The 25,770-nt window shown below is 53.1% G+C and overlaps 1 protein-coding gene across 2 annotated transcripts in view; it reads right to left on the reverse strand.

Moving 5' to 3' along the window:
- OPCML (opioid binding protein/cell adhesion molecule like) overlaps positions 1-14,476 on the reverse strand; it is a 297,413-nt gene extending 282,937 nt beyond the window's left edge. Inside the window, exon 1 of one of the 2 annotated variants that reach the window (XM_038161316.1) lies at positions 14,158-14,476. In XM_038161316.1, the coding sequence (XP_038017244.1) occupies positions 14,158-14,218 (61 nt within the window). In that variant the 5' untranslated portion in view covers positions 14,219-14,476. The remainder of the gene's footprint in view (positions 1-14,157) is intronic. The other variant, XM_038161315.1, reaches the window with a different exon arrangement.
- Positions 14,477-25,770: the final 11,294 nt, after the last annotated feature.

Consider the following 25,770-nt stretch of genomic DNA (forward strand, 5'->3'; position numbering starts at 1 on the left):
CTCCCACGAGTCATGCACTATCCAGACCAAAAATACTGCCAGCATCAGCCCGAAGTGACCAAAACATGTGCACAGATGGGCAAAATTTGACCTCATTCCTGATGATGTTCAGAGTTTGTGCAGCATGGACATGCCTACAAACTCCCTGCGGGGTTTCCACCCAGGATCCATTATAACAGGGCATCACACTTAAGTGCACTTGCTGAATCATCCATTCCAGCTCCTGGACTTAATTTCTCCATTCCATTTCTTCCCTTTCTGTGCTGTGGGATGCACTGGGAGGAACACAAGTGGTTTTGGCTCTGACTTGATGCTCAGCTCTGCAAGGGAATTGTTCGCTTGCAATTCCCTGGTGAGCAAGACAGCTAGGAGAGGCCAGTGCCCAGCCCTAGAGGGATAAACAATACTTTAAATAGGACTCAGCTCCATGCCAGGACCTCCTGTTGAACACTTCCACCTGTAGTTGGCAAAGGATGAATCCCTGAGTGCTTCCACGCCCCTCTGAAATGAGGAGTAATGGGGTTTTAAGAGAATAATGCTTCATAACACTCAGCATTCTTTTGGATAAGGTAAAGACAAGGCAGAAGCCAGGGGCTGATAAAAGCTATAGCTTGTAATTCCACCGCACCTTCTCCACTCAATAAATGGGTTTCAGTCAGAGCATCTCTTCCATCCAACCCAAAAAGGACCTGAAGGGTAAGTTGATTGCATTGATCGTGCATGCATTTTCCCGGCAGGGAAACTGGCCCAGTCCCTGGCTGCTCCTGTCCAAAGTACTCCACTTACTTATTACGGGAATATCGCCAGAGACTCCAGGGCCAGGGAGCAGGACGCCACGGGGAATTCATTGCTCTCTGCGTGCTGGGAACATTAAGTGGGAAGGCAGAGCAGGGGGGTATGGCAGCGGCTCAGCTCAGCCTCTTCCCCATCACAGCCCCTGGCAGCCAATCACTCCTGCCACGGGTTTTGCCAGCCCCGTGGGATCCTGCCCACGGGACTGTCCTTAACCCTTAACCTGAACTTGTGGGAACAGGAGGACTCCAGGGGGCAGAGCAGCATGGATGTGCTGAGATAAACTGTCCTCAGGCTGCTCCTGTCCCCTACAGCCCTGTCACCACTCACACATCATGTGCATCCTCCAGGTGAAAAACTCCGTCTGCATCCTCCCTCGATCCCTACACCAGCTGTGACACCACTCAGGGGTCCAGCCCTGAGCCAAACCACCTCCTCTGCTGCTCCCCAGCTGCCCAGCACTGTGGGGTCTGCTGGTGTGACCATGCCCATCCCTAAAACCCTGCCTGTCTTCCCCAGGGAAGGGTGTAAATCCCTGGACTCGGTACAAAGCACAGACTCCTCTCAGTAAGATCAGCACTGCCGCTGGCATCCACTGCTTGGAGGGCACTGCCGTCCTAAACCATCCACAGGGAAAGCTGCTGAAACAAGGGGTCTGAGCCCAAATTCAGCATCCAATCCCAAAACTGGAGCAGAAGGCATTGCACGAGCTCTGTGTCCCAGCTGTCGTGCCTTTCACCCGGTCATGTCCCCTCCTAAGGGGTGGCACACGTGTCCCGGAGGTGGGAAGGGGACATCCTGGGGCAGCACCAGCCTCCTTGCTCGGCTGCAGGAATGACAGGCAGGACACAGGGCAGGCTGTCAGCCTCACAGCAGCACTGCCCAGCCCGGGGAGGTGGCCCGGGGTACCTGGGTTTGCTAATTAACCCCGAGGCAATGCCCTGCCCACACGGCAGGGCTCCTCCAGCAGAGCTGCCCCCACCTCTCCCCGCAGGAGGCTGAGCCGTGCCTTGCCAGAGTGTCTTCGAAGGAGAAGGCTATCAGCTCCAAACAGCCGAGACCTTTAGCTCAAATCCATTAATCCTCTTTATTAAACCCGGGTCACCTCTGAGTCCTGGCAAATTAACCAGCATCTCCCCACTGCAAGTACATCAAGAGGAAACGCGCTGTACAGCGCCTGTAATTTTCATGGACCAGGGCTCCGGGGTCAGAGGGCTTCCCGGGCTCCAGTCTCTGCCTTTGTCAATTTAAAAGGGAACATCGGCCTGCGCTTGTATAAATTACGAGAGGCAGAGCAGGGGCCCAGGGCGCTTGCAGGGCACTCTGCCAGCTCCAGCTGTGCCACTGTCCCCTCCGCTGCCTGGGGACAGGAGCAGGGGACAGCGAGGCCACGAGCACAGAGTCCCCCGGGGGGAAAAATGGGGCTGGGGATATCCTCCAAACAGCTGGGCAGGCAGGGCACTGCACTTGGCATCCTCCAAGGCTACCTTGGCCACGTGCCTTCTTACTGCCTCCAATAAATGGCACATCCCTGGTGCCAGCCCAGCTGGGGAGTAACAGAAAGGGAGACTGGAAGGGCTCTGCTCCAGCTCAGAAGTGGGTGGAAAATTGCTCCCTTGTTGCCTGAAATTTCACCATTTGAAATATCTCCCCCTTTCTGCACTGTCCTGTTGGAGCCACTCTACTCTGAGTGCTCACCAAGCCAGCACCAAAGCAAGAGCAGCTCTGGTTCTGAAAAGCCAAGGACATTTAGCTGGGCTGGGGAAGACCTGGGGCCAAATCCCTTATAAAAACTAATTATACACCCACTAGAAGAGCTACAAAAGAGAAAACCAGCCCAGCCTGGCCTGGGGAAGAGGAACTCTGTGTGGGCTGAGGGATAAGGGCAGCATGGGGATCAGAGGCCACAGCACTCCCTTCATCAGAAGGGTCTCCTCCTGCTCCTAGAAACAGCATCCTCAAGACAAGCAAGCTTCCCAGAGCCAAGCAAAGAGCGCTCCTACACTCTGTGAGTGAAGATAACAAAAAAAACATTTTTCATGGGGAAAAAAAATGTGGGAAAATTTCCAAGCAGCTCCTTAAGAGCTGAAAGCATCACATCTATTCCCCTAAGACAACTCCAGACCTGGCACTTCCCAGCACACTCTCCATCCTTAGCTTTACCACGGGGCTATAAATCCACTGGCTTTGGCTGAAGTTGCTGTGGTTTTACAGCAGCCTAAGCCAGCAGAGACTGAGCTGGGGAACCATGATCCAAAGGCCAGGACGCTCACCCTTAACTCAGTCCAACAGCGCTAGGAGCTTTCGATCCGGGGTTGAGACACAGGTAGGATTAACACACAGCACCTCAAATCTCCCAGCCATCAGCTTGTATCACTGCTTTAGTTTTTTATTAAAAACATCACTTCTAGCTGTATTTAATCACGGCAAGGTCATTTCAGTGACAGTTGTCAGCATCCTGGCCAAGGAGCCAGAGGAGCAGAGCCCTGGCCTGCTGGCCAGATAAAAGGAGAAGATGCTGGGTTTCATTTCCTTGTTTTCAATTGAGAGATGCCCACCTCAGTGTGCAGATTAAGGTGTGGGTGGGCCAGTGTCAGCCCCCCACGGGCAGAGATGGGAAGCTGCTGCTTGCTCTGCTCATCAGGAGCCCTGAGGAGAGAAATTGCATAGTTCTCCCTGCGGCCCTCTGCCCACCTCGAACCAATTTCTGCTCCTTTTAATTCAATTCAGCTCCTCCTGACCCTGGCTGGCTGGAGTTGCAGAGTTTCTCTCAACAGATAGCACCAATTACAGAGGTGTGAAAATGGAAGGCTTTCAATTCGGAGAACAAACCCAAGAAACTGGGACTTTATTGAACCGAGAACCAGGGGGTGGGGAAGGGGGAGCAGGCAGGGGCAAGGGCTCAGCAATACCAACTGTGCTGGCTCTAAAAACCAAATTCTGGGGCCGATCCCACCAGGAGTGAGGGCATCCCCAGGGGCTGGGGTGGCAAGAGGCAGGAGAGGGGCAGGTTCAGGTGCGCAGAGCTGATGGCACCTGGAGATGAGGGATGCAGAATCCAGCGCTGCAGCCCTGGCACACCGCCTCGCTCGTCAGCGGCTCCGTGTGCGTGCAGTCCCCACAGGGCTGGTTCCAGACCCTCGGAATCACATCCCACACATCTGACACAAACTGAGTTTGCTTCCCAGCAGCAGATCCTGGCTGGATTGACTCTGCAGCATCTGCAGCCCAATCCAGCCATTAGGAACAGCGGCACCTCCCTCCACAGCGCTCATGGTGTGACACCACTTTCTGTCCTCCCACAAAGCCAAGGACTGTAGGTCAAGCCTCTGGAAACATGAGTGGCAGCATGAGCATGGTCAGATCTGGGTAGGAGGGCTCTGGCAGGATGCTGGAGCTGCCTGACAGCCTCAGCAGTGAGATCAGCACATGGACTGACTTTATAAAAACTGCACAGTACAGCCTGTGATGATCAGAGAGTCCCCAGACAAAAGCAGGAATGTTCAGTTCATGGGAAGGAGGCAGGGATAAGCACTTCCCTGAGCTGAGCTCACTGAAGCTCTTTGCCCAACATGCCCTGATGCTAAAAAAAAAATTAAAAAGCTGAAGTAAGGAATCCTAGATGCCCAGGAGAGAAAATGGGGTTACTCTTATGGGAAGCAGAACCACTGAGTAGAGTCCCCCACCATCTCTGGATACTTCAGGTACCTCACGGGATGTAAGGATGCAAAAAAGCCTCCCCCAGACCTGAAAATTCCCCTCCCCTGTCCTGTCTCCACCCGACTGGTCAGACCATCAGCACAACGCCCATGTGCCAACCAAGGCCAGGGGCTGCCTTTAATCCAGACACTGGAGACTTCTCCAGACTTCTCCCCATCCCTGGAGATGTCCAAAGCCAGGTGACCTGGCCTAGTGAAAGATATCCCTGCCCAAGGCAAGGATGTGGGATGAGATGATCTTTAAGGTCCCTTCCAACCCAATCCATTCTGTGATTTCTATGATTCCCTTCCTCGATGAGGAAAACCTCACATGGCAAAGCTCCACCTCCCATGCCAACACCCAAAGAGCAGGGGGTCCTCTCAGTCTGAATTTTGAGCAACTGCCCAAAATTCCGACTGGCACATCTGAGCAGGCTCAGCATCTCCTTTCAGAATCCCAGAACTGGGGTGGGGGGCACCAAAACGAAGCAGTGGCTCATTCCTGCCTGTCTCCCAAGAGTTCCACGACTCAGGGCAGCTCAGAGCGTGGCTTCCAAGCCAGTGCACGGCACCTCCTGTGCCTCCAGCCAAGCTGTGGCCGCGGCTCCTCCAGCTCTGCCCATAAATCCTGCAGCCCGGTAAACAGCGGAATTACGGCGCCCCGCCATTGCTTAGCCGCCTTTGACACTAATTGCTCTGCAGAGTGTGTGCAACTGGCAACACCTTATTAAAAGTGAAATATATTATACTGTCCACTTATTGCGACTTTATAAAGATAAAGTGTCCCGAGGATACGGAGAGGCTGGCAAAGGCAGCGGCTCTCGGCCCCGGAGCAGCCGGCGGATGCTGCAGCGCACGCGGCGAGGCAGGGCAGGCATTGACAGGACAAATGTGTGCTCTCCCTGAAATTCCAAAGAGCATTTCCATCTGGAGACCAAGGGCTGAGTGAAGAGCGTGCTTGAGAATTTCTCCTCTGTTCATCTGCTCCTTTCAGCTCCGGGATCATCACTCTCAAGCCTCAGGGGAAAGACAGGCCAAGATGCAATGTGAAAGGGCAGGGGGATCAATCATGTGCTGCCCTCCTGCCAGCCTGGAGAGGAGCACAGGGTGCCCCTCCACTCACAAAGTCAGGCTGATCATGAATTCACATTTTCCTTCTTCCAGACATCACTGCCTGAACTGTGGTACAGACTTTCCTGCCAGGACACAAACTGGGGCATCTAAGTGCAGGTTCAAGAGCCTGGTGGTGCTCCAGCTCCCTGCCAGCCCAGTACAGGGATTTTAGCACCCAGTGTACCGATCCTGCACTCTTTCTCCTGTGTTTCTCAAAGCAGGAACTCCACTGTTTCACAAGGAAAAACGCACTTCAGATTTGGAGCTACAGCAAGGACACGTCTCTTAACACTTGTCTCTGCACATGCCTTGGGCAAGTCATTTTCCCTCTTTATTCCTTGGCTCCCCAGTCTACAAAAACAGGTACAATGAAATTTCTCTTCTCCGTGAATTATTTTAAGATCTGTTGGAAACAAACACTGTGTAAGAGTGAGACCTGATATCACTGAGTTTCAGTAATAAAGGTTTTGATCCAGGCCCCCCGGCCTCGTCTCACCAGGTAATTTTGGAAGAATTTTCGTGTTTCTTTTGAATTGATGGGCTATTTCTGGTTGGGAACACAACAGACAGGAGGAAGGCAGACACAGGGGATGCCATCAAAGGCATTTCTGCAGCCTGCAGTGCTCACAAAGAAGTGGTGAGCAGAGAGGGCACAGAAAACCCACCCATGTGAGGTAAAAATCAGCTTCTGTGGACTTCTTCCCAGCAAAATTTAGATATTCCCAGGCACATCACAAAAGCCATTACGTCTACATCCCTCCTGTGCTGTGGAGAGTACAGACAATATTATTTATCACTTATGGTCATCTCCCTTGTGGCAGAAAGGAAAGATCCACCTCCCACAGTCCATGGGGTGCAGAAACACAGCCTGCATCCCTCTTTGATTCCTGAAGGAAATGGCACATCCTCCGCAACGGATTTGAAATATCCAGAGACTTTGGTTCAACAAGTTCAAATCCAAGCAAGATCAATACCTTCTCACTCCTGAGGTATCAGCAGGTAATTGGGTATCGTGCAGTGATGAGTAACCTAGTTTGCTCAGAAACTGCAAACTTTAATCTTCATCCATTCCTGGTACATAGAATAGCGAGGGAGGAACAGATCAAAGGAGAACAGATCAAATTCAGCTGCATTTGGACCCAGATTGCAGAAAAAAGGACTCATTCTTAAGCAAAATGGCTCAGGCTTCTGAGGTTCAGCACCTTGAGAGATTTGGGTACAACACAAGGCAGACAAGTTTCCACTTCTCCAGTACAGCCACCTGTGACCCCAGTGCCACCTCCCTCAGGGTTTAGGCTGCTCCTGACACCCCAGCTGGGACCAGAGACCTCTCCAAATTCATACACACCATCTGAGCACCTCAACCTCTCCAAGTATCTATGACTCCCACCCCAGCCCGCTCCCCTTTTCCCATTTCCAGCCCTGAAATGCCCATGGCACCAGCCCTGGTGCAGGCAAGGAGAAGCTGCTCCAGCTTTCCAAGCAGGAAGCTCCCACCTCTGCCATGGAAAGGAGAAGTGCCAGGTAGACTGATGGGCAGAGCGATACAGAAAAGCACCGGGGGCAGCAGAACGACCTATTTGACAGATTTCCCCGCCGATCAAAGCTAACTTTGCTGAGAGCTTTTGACATCTGATTAATTACGTGGCGCTGGCTCGCCTGAAAATCCCGAGTTTCCGGCAGCCTTCACTTTCCCTCCTGGCAGCCCTTGGCGGCCAAACCTGCTCCCCTGGTGCCAGCAGAGGAGGGGATGGCAGGAGGTGGCTTTGCCAAAAGTCCTGGCCCGTCCCTGGGAGGATGGAGATAAGGAGGGTGAGGGACAGCTGGGGACAGAGCCCCTTTGTCTGAGGTGCCTTTTGTCACAGGGAGATAGGAGGAGGCTGTCGTGCACTGACATTTCGGTGACCAAATTAAAATGCACCGCCACAGAGACTAAATGTCATTAGCCTCATTAGAAGTGATCGCATTAAAATAAACAACCACAAAAAAAAAAAAAAAAGAAAAAAGAAAAAAAAAGTGGAAATTAGCCAACGCCATTAAATAAAACAAATAAATGGGGAAATCCTTTGAGGACTGCACGGATGATGCCAATGGAGCAGTGAGTTGGGAAGGGGCAGGAGCAGCCAACATCTCCATGGGCTCTCCTGCCAGCCTGGACTGTGATCAGACAAGTCCCCTGCTGGTGTGGCCCCAGATGGAGCTGCCCCTTTGGGAGAAGTCTTTGAAGCTTGCAGACAGTTCCAGGTTGGCTTCCACCTCAACGCCCACGTCCCCCGGGGCTGGTGCTGCGGGCACTGCTCTGCCAGCACCTCTGCAATCCGAGGGATGCACCCCGTGTGCTGCTCTAACAGGATGGAGGATTTTTTTAGTAGCATCAAGATTTCTCTTGGATGCTTCCTAGTCAATTACTGGCCGACACCAACAACATTTGGCTGATGCTCTGTGACAGGACCGCCACACGAGGTGGAAGCCTTGGTGAAAGAAGTGCCACTTTGTCCTTGCAGAGAGAGGAATTTTTCCTCTAACCCCTCTTGCTATGCAAACGCCATTTCCTTTGGGGCGGGAGAAGTCATCAGAAGGCCCTTGCAAGATCCTGCTTATGACAGAGCAGATTTGAAAGCCCAGAGATCTCCTTCCCCCTCCTTCCTTTCTGTCAAAAATTATAATCATCATTTTCCAGCTTGCTGAACAATCAAAGTGTGGCCTATATTCGCTGGAGCTCCTTCCACATGCTGCATGCATAGCAACAAGTCCAGGAAACAAAAGCCAGAAGTAAACAGTTGGGAGAGAGGAGGCAGAGGGCTGGCAGGGGGACAGCAGGGGGACACTGCACAGAAACACGTGAGGCACAGCCCGGCTCAGCCCAGTCTCACCAGTTTGGAGCTGCTCTGAGGGCCAAAGCCCCATGTGAAGACCTCTTCTTCCATCCTCTGCAAAAAGCATGGGAATACACATGCCTGGGAAGCTTGGTTAGTGGAAAAGGCAGTACCAGAAGGAAGCCCAAGCCTCCTACTGCAGGGTCAGCTGGTCCTCGTGTGGCTGAGGAGCCAGGAGGAGCAACCCATGGGGTGAATCACGTAGGACAAAGCCATGTGGAGCACGGGTAACCCCAGCTGCCCTCCTGGGAATCCCATATCCACCGGGAAACCCCACGAGTGCACCAGCTCTGCTCAACACTACAGACATCCCCCACGGCTTTGCTGCCCAGGTAGTGTGAGCTGATGAGGTCCAGTCCCACCATCCCATCCTGAAGTGCAGAGCTCACAGGGAAGCTGTCCTGGGCTAGCCCTTCCCTGCACTTTGCTTCAGTCTCCAGAGCAGTCAATCCAGCACTTTTCACTAGCGCTGAATTCACAGAAAAGTAAACCTAAAAATATCTCCTCTTTTTCCCCCCTCCTTGCCTCATCTCACACGTGTCCCTGGCGCACATGACTCTGCTGCACAGGCAACAGGTTCGACTTCCCAAAAGCAGCTCCTCCCAAAGGGGTGGCTCTCGACACTGATGGGGTCCCTGCAGTACCTGAGCATCCCAAACCACTGCCCTCGGCCATCCCACGCTGTCTGAACCTAACCTGGGACTGGACGGAGAATCCCCCAGTGCCCACTCAGCCGCAGAACACCTGGGCTCACGTGTCCATCCGTTCACAAGGGTGACACATCCCCTGCCACTCCCACCGGACAAGCCACCGTGCCTGGCCACCCATGGAGGGGGAAAACACAATCCCAGGGCTTTGGAGAAGCAAGCAGGAAAGTGTTTCTTCTCTCTAAGCATGAAACGAAGAGGAGCTCCCTGGAAAAACCCACCCACGGAGCAGCAAGTGTCAAAGCCACCTCTGTTATGTGCTGTTGCTGCATTGGTAATTATAAGTACCGTGCCTTCATTAGGGAAAGATGACTGGGAGGCAAGGAGATTTGCAGCAAAGCTGTTATTATTTTTAAGTTTAAACAAAAAGGAGGAGTGTGACAGCTGAAATCACTCCCCATCCTGCACATGCCAACAGCTGAGAGCATCTCAGGGGATGCTCAGAAGGTAAGAAGGGTTCAGGATCAGTGCTCAGCTTTGCCTCACTGGGGAGGGGGGAGGCAGGGCTGCAAAGCTGAGGGTGACCCCAGGGTCGTGAAGGACATTACAGATAAAATCCAACAAGTTTTCCTCTATCCCCACCTGACTGCGGCAGAAGGATCCTCCTGGGTACCCTGTCCCCCCACAAACCTGTTGGGGTTCATCACTGCACCCTGACAGCTCCTCTCAGTGACTTTGGTTTCTTACCAAGCAAAGCACAAATTCCGAATTTCATATTCAAGTGTAAAGTATGAACACAGCTGTTTATGCAGCTCAAAATTCGCCATAACCAAATATTCAAGCCTTTGGAGAAGATTTTCAAAGGCGCCAGTTAAGGCACAGAGCTCCCATCGGTGCCTTTGAAACATCTCTCCCTTTTCAGTTTTTCACAGGGATTCGCACCAGCAAAAGCTCCTCCACCCGGCCGTCTGCAACCACGGAATGCACAAAGGAGAGGCTGTCAAAGAGAAGCTGCTGGAAAACGCAAAGCAAGGTTCAGCACTTTGGGGCATCCTGAAAGGCAGCTGCCAGAGCCACCGGCCCGAAACCCGCAGCCCCCAAGGCAAATTGTTCTGGGAGCTTGCACCGGGGGGATTTGCACGGAGCAAGAGCTGTGTGTGCCTCCTCTCCCGTCACGCTCCCTCCCCACATCGTTTGGAAATGACAGCGGGTGCTGCTCCTCCCCAGCAGAATTAAAACATCCTCTAAGAGGCCAGCACCAACCTTCTCCCTGTACTGGGAGCCAGGAGATGGAGAAATCACCCTCTGGCAGGGAAACTACAGGCCAAGCCTCAGGGAGAGGCAGGGGAAGACCAGACAGTGGCTTTGGGCTCACACCCCATCCTGCTGGGACACCTTCCCCAGCTTCCCTGACTCCTGGAAGACTGATGGTTGCAGTGCCTGATCCACACCTATCCCCAGCCTTTGGGAGAGCACGGAAAATCCCCTTAAGCCCCTCTTGCTCATATTGAAATGACACTAAAGCAGAACTAATGTGCTCCAGGTACTTATTCTCAGGCTTAGTCGCAGGGATCAGCAGCACCCCACCAGCCCGGCATCCTCCACTGGAGAGAGGTGACAGTCACGTCACAGGCAGCAGGAAAAGCATGCTCCTGCAGCAGGGACCCCTCTAGGAGGGGATGGGAGGGTGTTTTTAATACCTACAATGTCTATTTTGTAAATTTGGATGGGTTTTAGAACCACCACCAAAGCCAGGGTGCCCCAGCAAAGCTGAAATCACACAGAGTCTCTGGGAGGATGCAGAAAGCAGGTCCTGGGTGCAAGGGTGACAGTGGCACACTGGGGGACACCCCAAGCTCTACAAGCTTCACCTTGATCCCTGTGTCCTGGAGCAATGAAAAACAGGATTGTCCATCTCCTCCTGCACTGCCAGATTTTCAGACCACTGCCATGACAAGTAATTTCCCTCAGCCTGCAGAGGCAGTGATATAAATGTCTGAAGAGGCTGATGAGCATTGATTTTTGCCACCTGTAGAGCCATGATGTCACCCTGTAACTGCAGCTCAGACAAAGATTCCCCCCTGCCCCAAATTCATTCTCCGTCACAGCCCACCCTCATCTCAAAACAGCAGCACCCACAATGCCCAGCAGTTCAAAGCATTTGCCAACAGCTTGGCAATTAAATTACCCACTCACCTCCCTATCCTGCAGCGCTGGACTCATTAAAACCCTCAGCATCCTTCCCACCTCAGAGAGCAGCCCCTGTCCAGGAGCCCGCCTCCCCCAAGGCTCCAGATGACAACAGCATTAAGGCTTCCAAATTATTCTAGATAGAAACTTGTCTTACAAAGAAGTAAAAAGCTGCAGAGTAAGACAGTCTCCATGACCAGAGGGGTCAGGGTTTCATTATTGCATTAACCTTTCGTGTCTTTAGATTCCACGAGAGTAAATTGGTAACGAGATGACACGAAACCCAATGGGAAAAATGCATCTTTCCTAACAAAAATAAGAGAAGGGGGGAAGGACAGAGGTGGGAGCAGGAGAAAGAGGAAAAACTGGCAAATAAGCTATTACAGCTAATAATAACTTTGCGATGCTATTTTCTGCAGGAGCCTTCAAGTTGTGATGTTTCCCTTCACTCTAATTACACCTTCTAAAAGCAGGTTCCCTTCTCACTTTAACCACCCCGTGTGAAACTCCCGCAGGATTCGGATAAAAACGGAAAGGGAAAGAGTTTGCACTTCAGAAACAGCCTCTGCATATCCCAGGGGAGAGTCACCTGCATAAAACCCTTGGGATTACACCTGGAAATAATAAACAGCCCAAGAAAAACACTTTGGGAAGGCGCAGGCTCCAAAGGACAGCAGGGACCATTCACCTTCCCTCTGCCATCCGTGACTTTGCCAACGTGGCTCGTGTTCCAGCCCACAGCGGTGAAACCATGACCGAAATCACTGCTGGGACAGGTCGGGCAGGGAGGGAAAACATCCAACCTCTGCAAGCTAGGCACAAATAAAAAGGATTGGAGATGTTCAAATCCAGGGCAGAAGGCAAAGCACCAAGCAGCCCAGAGTATTTCCCTTCCTCTAATGCAGGCAGAAGGGTTTGGCTTGATGGATTAAGGGCTGAGCCCAGCCAGGCAAAGTCCTGGGCTGGTTTAGCTCAGGGGACATCCAAAGCCAAAGCAGATATTGCTGCTTAATAGAAATAAGAAGGGAAAGCTACAACCGCATAAGTGCGGCTCAAGAAGCCTCTCCCAAGTTTCCAGGGCTTAAATGCAGGGGCCTTTTCCTTCCCTGGCACACACAGAGGCCAGAGCCAGCCCAGGCCTTGGCTTGGCCTTGGCCCAAACAGCCACATCCTGAGGAAACTGCAGCAGGGCACTGGCAAACAGCAAATGCACCCTGTCAGGCTTCTGCCAGCTCCTGCAGCTTAAGGACATCTCGATGACAGCCCGTCAAGTGTCACACGTCCTCCCATTTGGCCCACACAGCTGCTTCCATCCATTTCTCTGCAATTCCAACCCACAGAACCTCATCCAGCAGGAGGGTGAAAGTGTCAGTGCTCTCCTCAGAGCAGCCTTGCTGAGGCACGCCTGCCCCCACCCCAGGCACACCCACCTTGTCCTGCTGAAGATCTGTTTTCAAAAAAAGCCCTTTACATGCACAAAGTCAGGCAGCTCACACAGCCAGGGCCCCCTCATGCTCACGTGCTAAACTACAGATGCACCATTTTGGTTTCTGGTGCTGCTGAGGAGCTCGAGGCTCTGCTGCCAAGGGTCCTCCACCACTGCTCCCCAACAGCCAAAGCTCAGCCCTGGGGACAGGGCTGACCCCAGTGCTGATGCACATCCCAGCCCCCTGCCATCCCACAGAGGGGTACCCAGCCCATTCCAGGGGGTCTTGTACCCACTGATCTGCTCAGTTTGCTCTGTGACAGCTCCACAGGACCCCAGGATGTGGCTGGTCCCATGGCACAAGCCTCCACAAGCAAGTTTTAACCCAAGAACCATCCTGTTCAGCACTGCCATGGGCAGAGCTGTTTGCCAGCTGTGACACGAGTAACCTCTCCCTCGCCAGCCTCACCCTCTTGCCACACACACCAGCCCCACACAGCGAGTGGTTCAGCTGCTGAAATCACAGCCGTGCCTCTCTCTGCCCTCCTGGGTCCAAAAGAATCCTCCCTGGCAGGAGGAAAAACACAAGGTTGGGTTAACACTGGATCCCAGCCTCGACACCCGGTCCCCATCTGCTTGCACAGGGATGATAATCTCCCCAGCTGCCAAAAGTGCACATCATCATCAAAAACACGCCGGTGACTTCCTCCCCCCGGCGCTCAGCTCTGCTCTCCACCCCCATCGCCCTCGCTGGATGCAGCGCTCGCTGCCCCGCGAGCATCAGGAGCCAGCGCTGGATCCAAACCCAGCATCTCCCCCCGAGCCCCGGGGACGAGGCCAGCCCTCATTTCGGGAGCCACCCGCTCAGTTCACCGAGGTTGCGGCACGGGCACGGCCTCCCCGAGCGCCGGGATTGAGGCGGGGGGTTCATTTTCACTTTGGGAAAGGGAGCGAGGGGAAGGCACCGAGTTTGCCTGGCAGGAATCAGGGAAGCACGGATGAGGGGAGCACGGGGAATAGCATGACAGCTCTAAGAGGGAGGGCACAGCAGGTGCCCAACTCTGAAGGGAAAAAACTGCATGAGCCCATCATTTCGAGGCAGAGGTTGCCCGAGGGGACAGACCCTGCCCAGCTCGGGGGCAGCTGCGCGATCCCGGCCAGCCCCGCTGCAGGTGCCGGCACGGCTCAGGTACCGCCGGCTCGGTGCCCACCTGGGGGTCCAGCACGGCTCCGGAGCCCCTCACTGGGAGCACTGGGCAATCCCCCGCTGCAGAGCAACTCGCTGCCTGCCTGCCTGCGCGCGTCCGTGCGCAATGTGCGCGGAGCCGGGCTCCCTGCGCGCACAGCCCGCTCGGCTCTCCCGCCCGGCGAGCCCCTGCCCTCCCATCCTCCGGAGAAAAAGCTCCCTGCGCTACCTGGGATGAAGAGCAGGGCAGTGGTGGCCGTGAAGACGATCCAGCAGGCAGGATGGTACATCTTGGAGCTGCGGTAGGCGAGCGGCCGCTTGGCTCGCTGCTGGCTGCTGCCGCCGCTGCTTTCCGTCTGCGCTGAATTCTGAGCAGGTTTAAATCCAATGTTTGCAGAGGGAGGGAGACGGAGTTAGCGAGCTGGAGAGAGGGGGAGAGACGGGAGCAGGCAGTCAGCGTGTCTGATCTCCCCTTGCACACGCACGCACACTCGCACACAACTGGCAGAAGGAGCACCGGGCTCCGTGCGTGCACCGGGAGCGCAGACCTCCTACCGGGCACCCATTGGCTCAGGATGCTGACTGACACAGGCACTCTCGCTCTCCTGCGGGCTTCGCTCCGCAACCAGGGAGTTAAATGCAGGCATCGACCCCCCGAGCATCCCTCCCGGCACCAGCTGGTGCCCGGGATGCAGGGAGCAGCTCTGGGATGGAGGGAGCAGCTCTGGGATGCAGGGAGCAGCTCTGGGATGGAGGGAGCAGCTCTGGGATGCAGGAGCAGCTCTGGGATGGAGGGAGTATCCCCGGGATGGAGGGAGCAGCTCTGGGATTCAGGGAGCACCTCTGCGATGGAGGGAGCAGCTCTGGGATAGAGGGAGCAGCTCTGGGATGCAGGGAGAAGCTCTGAGATGGAGTGAGCTGCTCTGGGATGCAGGGAGCAGCTCTGGGATGGAGGAAGCAGCTCTGGGATGGAGGAAGCAGCTCTGGGATGGAGGGAGTATCCCCGGGATGCAGGGAGCAGCTCTGGGATGGAGGGAGCAGCTCTGGGATGGAGTGAGCTGCTCTGGGATGCAGGAGCAGCCCCGGGATGCAGGGAGCAGCTCTGGGATGCAGGGAGCTGTTCTGGGATAGAGGGAGCTGCTCTGGGATGGAGGGAGCTGCTCTGGGATGCAGGGAGAAGCTCTGGGATGCAGGGAGCAGCCCCGGGATGCAGGAGCAACCCTGCACCGACACGGGCACGTTCGCACCAGCTCCTCGTGCACCAGCCACCTGCAAAGGGGAATTTTTTCTTCCCCAGCCTGGAGCTGGCTGGTGGGGCAGCCCTGGGCTTCAGCCCCTCGGCTCACCCTGCCCTCTGCTCCCCTCGCCGGAAAGGCAGCAGCAGCTCTTCCTACTGCTGAGGCAAACCAGGGAGCAATCCAAGCTTTTTAGCATGAGTGGGTGTTTTTCACACACAATCTCTGAAAGCAGGCAGCAATCTTCCCCGTGCATCCCAACTGGAGACATGTTTTTTTCCCTTCAGCAGCTCACAGAGCCCAAAAAAGGCGCTGAGCTCAGGGTACCCACTGCTGCAGACCCCCTACCTGACACCATCCCATACCAAGGAGTTTTCCTCAGGCTCTCACTTCCTTCCAGGATGCCACAATTTTCTTCCTTACCCCCAGACCACCCTCCCTGGCATGTTCCCACACCTCTGCTGAGCATCCCTGGGCTTGGACAGCTTCCCCTGCCATGTCCCCCACCCTGAGCCACCTCCAGACCAAGGCATTCACAGTCTGGGCTAGAGTTTGCTGCATTGACAAGAAAGAAAAAAAAAAAAAGTTTCAAAGGTTAGTTTCCAAAACAAATAGTACTTACTTTTGACATTTTCTCAACAAAAAGATGTTTCTTATTTCTCACTAATTGCAGCTTTGGTAAAAATAGACTGTAAGTGGGGGTTTTTTTAATGCTTCAAGACAAATTCAAACCTTCAGTTTTTCTCAAAACAATCTCTTTCCCCACTATCTCAGGGTTAAAGGTCTCTTTTTGAGTTCCAGGCCAGCCCAAGAGAACTTTCAGCCCAACACTTTGGATTTCCAGCTAACTCACCGCAGCTTTCTGGCACCAGTGGCCACACATTCCTCCACATCCCACACGCCAGGGTTTCACCTGCTCCTCACCTGAGTCTCTATTCTCCTCTACCTGGGCTTGTTCTCACCATCCCTGGATCCCCATTTTCCTGGATTATTTTCCCTTAAGACTCCTTTTTGCATTAAACCATCACCTCAGGGAGCACCTGGCTAAGAGACCCTCTGCACTGGGGTGCAGGAATCCTGGGAGAACGATGGATCCACCAACACCAGTTCCCACAGCCTGCCACAGAGCTGGGGCCAGAGCTCTCCTGGCACCCAAATCCACAACCCCCTGATCATTCCCTCCCCTCTGGTCTTTTTTCCCTTTTGTCTCACCCACCTGTTACAACTCGGTACCACCACATCCCCGTCCATGCCCGTCTCTCTTACCTGGCGTTATTTCCACACACAGCAGCACTGGGAGGAACAGAACAGTGGGCTTGGAGCACAGAGCCAAACCCCTTGTGCTCTGGAAGGGGTGTGCTCACCCAGAGAGGGATGGGAGCCAAGCACACCCTGCCACGACAAACTCCTCTGGCTTTTAACCATTAATCCCTCCTCATTTTCTACTCTGCATGAATAAACCACAGGATTTCAAAAGCTTTTAACTCGACCATATTCCCACATTATCTGCTGAAGGCATCCCATCTCCTGCATCCTCAGGAAAGCACCAAAGAAAACATGACTAAGGATTTCATTCCTTTAATCAGAGTAAAGTTATGTTGTTTGACCTCTGGAAGAGCTAAATCATCACATGGAGCAAAAGCCAGTGAGCAGAGTGTCTCCCTCAGCCTGGGATGAGGACAGGGATATTTCTGTCCTGAATTTCCCTCTAAACGACACCCCAACAGATGACACCGAGAAAATTTATCCTTTGCTTCACAAGTATTTTGGGAAAACAGCTGCAAAGAGACATTTGGGATTTCCCAGGGCTGCCAGGCATGTGGCTGCATCCTTCCTGGCCAGCCCAGGACAGGGACATCTGTCGCCAGGGGAAACTGAGCTGCTGTGGGGCTCAGCTGAACCTGTGGCTGCAGCTCATTCTCCAAACACACACAGCGAGCTCTGAATCCGCCCAAGGCAAAAAGAAATAAAGTTATCTTGGAGGAACTAAAGGAAATGAACAAAGAAATCATTTCTAATTAACAGAAATGTTTGATGGACTCAGAACAAACATGTTGCTCTGCTTTCAAACCCTGAGTTGAAAAGCTATATTTGGGTAAGTTTCAAAACAACACATTCTTACTTTTTTTTTTTTCTCCCACCACACTTCTCCCATTTGCTTTTTTTTTTTCACCTGGCAGTGATTATTACCCAAATCCAGCACACACTGAGCTGCCCTCTTTGCATATATTTTGGCCAATTAGGCTGGCAACCGAATTGCCAAACACAGCTCTGAGGGTGACCTCGGAGCAGACCTTTGGTACCTTGCTGCCTTTACCTTCCCATCTGCAAAATGGGAACAAATGTGCTTTGATCAGCCAAACAAATCCATCACTGCTCACCAGCTCTGCAGGACCGAGCAGGCACTGGCCTGTTTCATTTGTTTGATTTCCAAGACACATAATAAAAAGGTGTATAAATATGTATTTAGCTGGTGGAGCTTTTCTGGGATATTTGGGGTTGTTTGCTTTCCAATATCAAGCAGAGAATCTAAAATGCATATTTAAATTTGACAGGCGGCCCCGATCAGAGAGGAGACATTCTGGTCCGCTGGGCACATTTAGACATGATTTTTGTGTGTATTTCCAGAGGTTTTTTCCCCCAGCTGTCTCAATGCATATTCACATCTGGGACCAGAGCAGTCTCTGGGGGAAATAACACGTTTTCAGTGAAGCAGAGGTTTCCTCACCCTCTGCTTGCACAGCCAGGGAGAGGGGGCAGAGCTGGGGAGAGGGGGCAGGAAAGCAGGGTGAGGAGCACCCCTGCTCCCATCCCGGTGCTCCAGCCCCAGAGCAGCCTCCACTGAGCTGATCCATTCTGCCAGAGGAGATCCCTACAGAGTCCTGCACCACCTCGTGCCACAGATCACCATGTGCCACAGATCACCCCGTGCCACAGATCACCCCGTGCCACAGATTACCCCGTGCCACAGATCACCATGAGCCACAGATCATATCGTGCCACAGATCACATCGTGCCACACATCACCCCGTGCCACAGATCACCATGAGCCACAGATCACCCTGTGCCACAGATCACCATGAGGCACAGATCACCCCATGCCACAGATCACCCCGTGCCACAGATCACCCCATGTCACAGAACGCTGCCTTCCTGCTCCTCCAGCGGCTGAGGACCATCCTTGCCCTGGCCACCTCCACTCCCCTTCCCAACCCCAGCATCCCACGGACCATCCCACCCAGAGCGGTCCCAGGGAACTGGATGGCACCTCTCTGCAGGGCTGTGACTTTGCAAGGAGCCCAAGCGGTGCCTTGAGAGGTGTCTGCTCACACTGGGACATGTAGGGGAGCAAAGTGGGAGCGCTGGGATGGGCAGGAAGGGGAGCAGGAGAGTCTGGATGGGCAGGATGGGGTGCAGAAAGGTTGGGATGGACAGGATGGGGTGCAGAAGGGTTGGGATGGGCTGGAAGGGGAGCAGAAGGGTTGGGATGAGCTGGAAGAGGAGCAGAAGGGTTGGGATGGGCTGGAAGGGGAGCAGAAGGGTTGGGATGGGCTGGAAGAGGAGCAGAAGGGTTGGGATGAAAGGGATGCTGAGGGGGGGCAGGATGGGGAGCAGGAGCTCTGGGATGGGCAGGAAGGGGCACAGAGGGCTTCAGGGAAACAGAAAGCCTCCCAAACCGGCCGTGCCTGTGGCTTTCACCCCCGTGCCCTCTCCGCAGCGCCCGCCCCAGGCAGCCCCCGCAACCTCCTCCCGCCCGCTCCCTCCTTCCTGTCCCCTCCCTCGGGGGGTGTGTGTGTGCTCTGCTGAATGAAAGGCTACCCTTTTCTCCTTGACATCTTGTTAGAATGTGAATACAACAGCTATTGATTTGCATTTCGTGCAAGGAAAGAGGGAAAAAAAAAAAAAACCCTAGCTTTTTTCTTTTTCTATTTTTTTAAAAGAAAGACTCTCTGAACCCAGAGCTCCTGCAGGAATAAACAACCTGGATGGGGCTTGGAGCAACCTGGTCTAGTGGGAAGTGTCCCTGGCCATAGCAGGGGGTTGGAATGAGGTGATACCAACCCAAACCATGCCGTGATTCTATGAATTGAGCACCAACCACGCCAAGCTCTGCAGGGAGGGCACAAGGACCCACCCAACCATCCTCCCCAAGTGCCTCTTCGTGCCTGCAGCCCTCGCCAAGGGCAAACACTGCGAGTTACCCGAGCCCGGGCCAGCAGCATCCACCCAGCCCCGGGGGAAAGGCAAACAAAACAATTAAGCCGGACCTAAGGCAACTAAATGAGCAGGGAAAGCCAAGGGAGAAGCAGGCTGGGGCTCGGGAGGAGATGGAGCAAGCAGCACTGCTCACCTCTCGCAGGTCCTGGCTTGCAGTGCCATCAGTCAGGCTCCTTCCACGCAGGTCCCCAACCATTGTGACACAGACACCAACTGTCCTGCTACCCTTCCATGGGGAGAGTGTCCCACTCCTCCAAACCGGGGCAAGCACAGCAAGCAGGGAAGAAACCGAGGGTGAGAAATGAGGGTGCTGGCATCAGTGGCTGAGGGCAAACCGCGATGCATCACCTCCCCCAGCGGGCTGCTGGGGGGATTAATTAGCGTTATAAAGCACTTTGAAGATAAATGAGACTGAGCAAGAGCTCCTGACCAGGAGAGAGGGGGAGATGGGGATCGGGGTACCCAGGTATGGTGTGGTTTCTTATCTGGTGTGCAAGCTGCAGCCCCGGCTGGGCCGGCGCCACGCGGGTGCAGATGAAAGGTGGAACGGGAAAATTTCCGCAGAGCGAAAAAAAAGAGAAATCGTGCGCATGCTGCTTGGGAAAAATGAGTGAGAGAGAGATGAAAAGATGGGATCTAAGTCTCTAAAAGCTGTAGAGACCTGCTATTGATTCTGGCTTGGGAAGAAGGGGCCTGAACAAGAGCTGGTGTGTTGTTAAGTGCACTTATCTCCTCTTGTTAGATGGCAGAACGGGGCCAGATGGACAGGCTCCTAATTCCCGTCAACAGTCATTACCTGCTGCATGCTGGATGAGGCACCTCCAAAGATGTGCTGTGAGCACTGGAAAACGTGGAAGCACCAGGAGGTCAGGACCCCACAGTGTCCCTGAACAACCCATTCCAGTGCTGGGGCACCACTTCCCTGAAACAGCTTTTCTTACATTTAAAGAGAATTTCTTGCACTTTGATTGTGTTCATTGCCCTCTCTGGGCACTCCAGAGAAAAGCCCATCCCCTGTGCACCTCCAGGTGCTCCCAGCCACCCCCCAAACCACCAGCACCCTCCAGAGCACCCTATCTCTTCGGAGGAATCCTCATGGGAAGGATTCGTGTGTATTTCCAGAGGAAATCCATGGGAAGGAGGATGGTGGGAAAAGACAGCGAGGGAGTTTGCTCCCCTCCTCAGCCATCAGGAGGATGGGCCAGCGCCAGGAGCAATGAAACGCAAGATACCCTCACACAGATCTTTGATCACAGTAATTATCCATTGTTGTCATGTACAAAACATTATCTCCACGCAGGCATCAAGTTCCTTCTGTGCCACCCCCCATCCCCTCACGCCTCACTGCTCCAGGCTCCCCATCCCACCCTCTCCCAAGACGCTCTCCTCAGGACCAGGGCAGGACTCCCTTCTCCCAGTCAATGGGTTGAAAGCAAAGAGTTTTTTGTTTGCCTGGCTTTGATCAAAATGATTGAATGTCAGGGAGAGAGCGGGGAGGAAAAGAAAGAAAGCAGAGCAGAAATGATGCATGCCTGATCCATAAGCAGGAGACGGTTCAAGGATGAATCCAGGCATCGCTCACTGGCTGTGCGCTTCTGGGGGTTGGGTTTACTCTTCTCCTTTTTTTTTTTTTTTTTTTTTTTTTTTTTTTAAGAATGAGAGAGAAAGAAAACATTTTTTTAATCTTTGGTCCTTTTCATTTTTCTCCGAGTTCAGTGGCTTTCCTCGTCAAGCCTCTGTAGCTCAGGTAAGAACAGAGGGCTCCAGATTAAAGAGCAACACGGCAGCCAAGCAGAAGCCGTCAAGATAACAGAGAGGACAGAGTCAGGAAAGACAAAGGAGGGAAGTCTGCTTTCTGCAAGATTCCCACTCTCAGCTTTTATGTAGATTACTCCAGAAACAGGGATCAAGCTGATTAAGCTGCACATTTCAGACACCAATCCTGACTGTCTCCACCTGGACGTTGGGTTCCAGGACAACGATCAGCATCAGGAGCCCTGGCCCCAGCAGCAGGGTTCTGACAGATATTTAATCCAGCCTGGATTTTTATAGATGCCTGGGTGGGTGGACAGACAGACAGCACGCCAGACTGACAGCTCGAAATACCTCTCTGCACGAGCGTGGGTAGCAACCAAGCGTGGAGCCTCCTGCCAGAGCATTTCACGTGCCAGTGAAAAACCCAGCCCTGCAGCTCATCCCAGCCCTCACCCTTCTCCCAGGCCACCCAGGGAGACAGGTTTGGGAGGAAAACTGGTTCCATCCCTCCAGATCCCAACAACAGCCCACCAGCTGTAACCTGCAACATCACCCACCACAGCTCCTGCAGCCACGGGACGCAGTATTCCCTCTCCTGCCTCAGCGTTGGGGTGTCCAACCCCAGCGCTGCTCCTGGGGACCAAAAGCAATCTGCAGTTTGGGAGAGGATTTGCTCAGAGCCACTCCCCACATAGGAAAGGCAGGCACCCCCCAGAGCAAGGGCTCAGCAGGGTCCACATCTCCTGTGACAATGACTCCAGCAATGACATTCTCTGAGAGTCCCGAGAGGTTCCCTAGGGAAGCCTTCCCTGCTGGCTTGTTTATAGATCTATTCTTAGCTCGACTTGGACTCATTGCAGAAGCAGCAAGGAGCCTTTCATCCCGTGACCCCGAAGTACCTCAAAGAATATGAGCCAAGCCTTGTGGAGAGGAAATATTGTCCATTCTGTTTGACAGAGGGGTCAGCCCACATGTGAGGCCAGGCAGAGGAGCAAGGAATAGCAAACAGGCAGGAGAGGCTTTGGATGTGCACAGGGCGAGAGGCAGCCCAGGGACACCACGGGCAAGATGAGCACATGAGGTGCATCCAAAATTGGATGGACTGCGGGGGCCGCAAAGGATGGAGGGCACGGGCAAAACTCCAGCTGGAGACCCAGGGCTTGTGCTGCTTCCCAGGAATGAGGGAAGTGCTCCTTCCCTTCCAGAAGGAGCATTCTGGGGGTCTGTCTGCTCCCACAAATCCACTGCTCTCTGCTTAAGGCACAGAGGTGGGAAATACATGACCAAAACCCTTACAGCAGAACAGCAGGAGGGAGGCTGGGTGGTCACAAACTCCATGCAAACAGCCCCATCCTTGGGATGCTCCCAGGAAAAGGCCATCCTGGACATTGTTGTTGTGAAGAAGCCACCAAACCTCTGTGTTATCACTCTGCCCTTGATTGACAACAACTTTATTTCCCTTTTTTTTGTTACAGAATCATGCTGGAATGGTGCTCTCCCAGCTGCAGGGCCCTGGCCCAGATGTGTGATGGGAACATCTCCCATTAAGGACGGGAGATGCTCATTGTTGCGTGGCACCCCTAATTTGGGGAGGCAGAGCAGGTGCCGGGAGAGGGGGCACCGCACCCTCACACAGCGCAGAAAGTCTTTTCCATATGCTGCCTGATCAGTTATATCAGTTTCTTAAAATGCTATTGCACAGATATTTCAGAGGCATCCTGTAGGACCATCTGGTATGTTATATATTGCACAGAGCCCGGCCAATTCTCAGATCCTGTAATTTTATCTCCTCCATTTCATATGCGGCGCAGGCATTTTGCAAGGCGACGGGGAGTGGGAATTTGTGGAGTGACGGAGCGCACGCGAACCCAAAGGCAAGGCCCAAAACTGAGCGGCACTGGCAGCTCCCAACCATCCCAGGCACTGGAGAGGAGTTTTGGGGCTGCACGGGGGTGTTTGGGGTCACCCAGCTCACCTGCATTGCCCAGGGCAGAGCGCAGCTCTCTCCATCCCTCCCTGCCTCCGACAGCCACGCTGCGGGGTGGAGAGACGCCTCCGGCATCTCACAGATGTCCTTTTCCCTGCCTCCCCCAGCTTTTCCAGGCAGCACCGTGGCCCCCACATTTCCCATGGAAGCGAGGAGCTGCATTCCAGCACGTCTCCCAGTGTCCTCCCAGGAAGAGATGCTGCAGCTCTGTGCTGGGGCTATCCCTGCCATCATTCCTTTTTCCAGGGAGAATGTGTATGCCGACCTATGGAAGTGTCCAAGGCCAGGTTGGCTGGGATTTAGAGCAACATGGGCCTCCCCAGGCAGGGGGTTGGAATGAGATGAGATTTAAGGTCCCTCCCAACCCAAACCGTTCTGTGAGGCCATGAATTATCGTCTGCCTTGGCCCATCCAAGAGCCCATCAGCAAAATCCAGCTCTGCTTTGTGGGGAGAGCAGTGACAAGCCTGGACAAGCATAAATTCCCAAGCTCTCCCCATGGATAGCTCTGTGCTGCAAGAGCAGGGAAAAGGCCAGAAATAACCCCTGAGGTTATTGCAAAAAATAGACTGGAGCAGGTGGGCAGAGCAGAAAGGAGAAAGCCCCGTTCTCCCAGAGCCACAAACTTTTGATTTTTAAAGTGAGTGCTCCCAACTCATCCATCACACACTGACGCCACTTTATCAACTCTTTCTCAACTGGCAGCAAAGTTTGGTGCTGCTCCACTCAATTTCTTCTGATTTCATTAGGAAAAGAGATATTAAAAAGGCAGAAATGTTCTGATTTCCTGTGTTTTGCTGGCTCCCTCCTCTGGCACTTGGAAATATTTTTATGTTGTAATGGGTTTGGCCATGAAGTAATTGGAAATAAGTCCTGTGCTCTCCTTGGAAGCTGCTCTTCAGGACAAGGAAATCTTGCTCTGACTCATCAGAGATCCTGTTTTTAGAAGCTTTTTGTATCCTTGCTACAATAATTAAAGGAAAAGGAGAACTGACCAAAAATAATACCCTTGCCACTGTCTAATATTAAAAAAGCCAAACACACAATGAGAAAAGCAGTGTCAAGCAGAATTAGCAGCACCTAAGCACATCCATGCCACATTGCTTAAGGAAGATGCAAGAACCTCAGAGACAACTCCTTGAGTGCTTCCTACCCAGCAGGGTCTTCCCCTGACCACCATTAAAATAACATCAATGTAAATCTGGAAGCCCCACAGCTGATTTTCCCCCAGAGGCACATTTTGTGGCTTTATTTGTTTTTAAATAAAGGTATGACCCTCTCCTGTGGAGATTTGGCAGAGCCTTCACAAAGGTTTGGTGTCAGGCATGAATCTCTGCTTCCAGTTGCATTTTATTCTTCTCTTAGCTCATTAATAAGCATTAATACCTTGCATTTGTGGCATTTAATATTCCCCCCAGCACTTCAGTTGTGCTTTTGAAAGGGACACTTCAAAGGCTTTTTAAACATTATTTTGTTATTGTTCATGAAATGGTCCTGACAAAAAAACAACATTTCCATTCTGGTTTAAAATTTGTAAACAACTTTTCCCCTTTCTAAAGAAATAAAATGTGTTTATCCATCTACTAAATCCCAGCCAGTGGAGAGCTACAGGGAGCCTGTTAACTCCAGGAGCTCAGGGAGGGAGGTGTTGGAAAATAATAAATAATAATGCCAGTTTCTCCGTGTTCCCTCAAAAGTTGAGGGACTCTTGGCACCTCTATTCAGCATATAAAAACAGGTTTCGTATGAAAACATGAGCTTGGGTCTAGGACATTCACCCTTTTTCCCTGGGTGTGCAACACCTGAATAACCTAATTGAGGGTTCTCTGTTGTTTGCCATGTAATTTAAACAGGTAATTAACAGCAGAAGCAAGTTCTGCTCCCAAAAGGAACTGAGGGTCTCATGGCAAGCGTGGGATTGTCCTCTCCCTCCCCCAAAGGAAAATCTGAGCCCTCCAGAGTGGGGATGAAGAGGGAAAGAAGAATTTAAGAGGAGGAGGAGGGAAGTGTGAGCAGCACAGGGAGGAAACTGCTACTCCAAGGCGCAGCAAAGTCACCAGAGCCCCTCCAAGGCTGCTCCCTCCTTCCCCAGAACACAGCCCTTCCCAGCTGGAGAGTTCCCCCTGCCCGTCCATCACTCCCCACAAAGCTCTGGAACACTCAGCCAGCTGCAGGCTACATAAATATTGACAAGGTGCATTCTTAAATAAATAGCTCTGCTCGAGCAGTCGATATTGACCACTTGGAGAAGGCAAAACAAAAAGGCCTGGGGGACAGGGGGCTTCATCCAGCCCCAAATTGGATAAGCACGGATGCAGCCAAGCCCTTTGTTCGTGTCCTGATGCCAGCTGGGATATGAGGAAGAAATGAAAAGCCCTGGAGAGACAAGGAGGCAAAATCCTTGCGTGGGAATGATGTCTTGACGAGACATTTGTTTTTCTGGTTCTGCTGCCTTCTGGTCAAGTAACTTGAAAATTCAATAGTGTGAGCGGAGAACTGGGGCAGGGGAGGAGCGAGGAGGCAGCGTGGTCCTCTGGGGACGATCCATCACGGAGGCAGGGCTGCCAAATCACCCTGGAGCTGCCCAAGTGTGTTTATGGAAGAGATTAGAGAGCTCCTTCTGGGGATCAAAGAAAAGCTGTCCCCTA

This window comes from Motacilla alba, chromosome 24 (assembly GCF_015832195.1).
Source record: "Motacilla alba alba isolate MOTALB_02 chromosome 24, Motacilla_alba_V1.0_pri, whole genome shotgun sequence".
Lineage (NCBI taxonomy): Eukaryota > Metazoa > Chordata > Aves > Passeriformes > Motacillidae > Motacilla > Motacilla alba.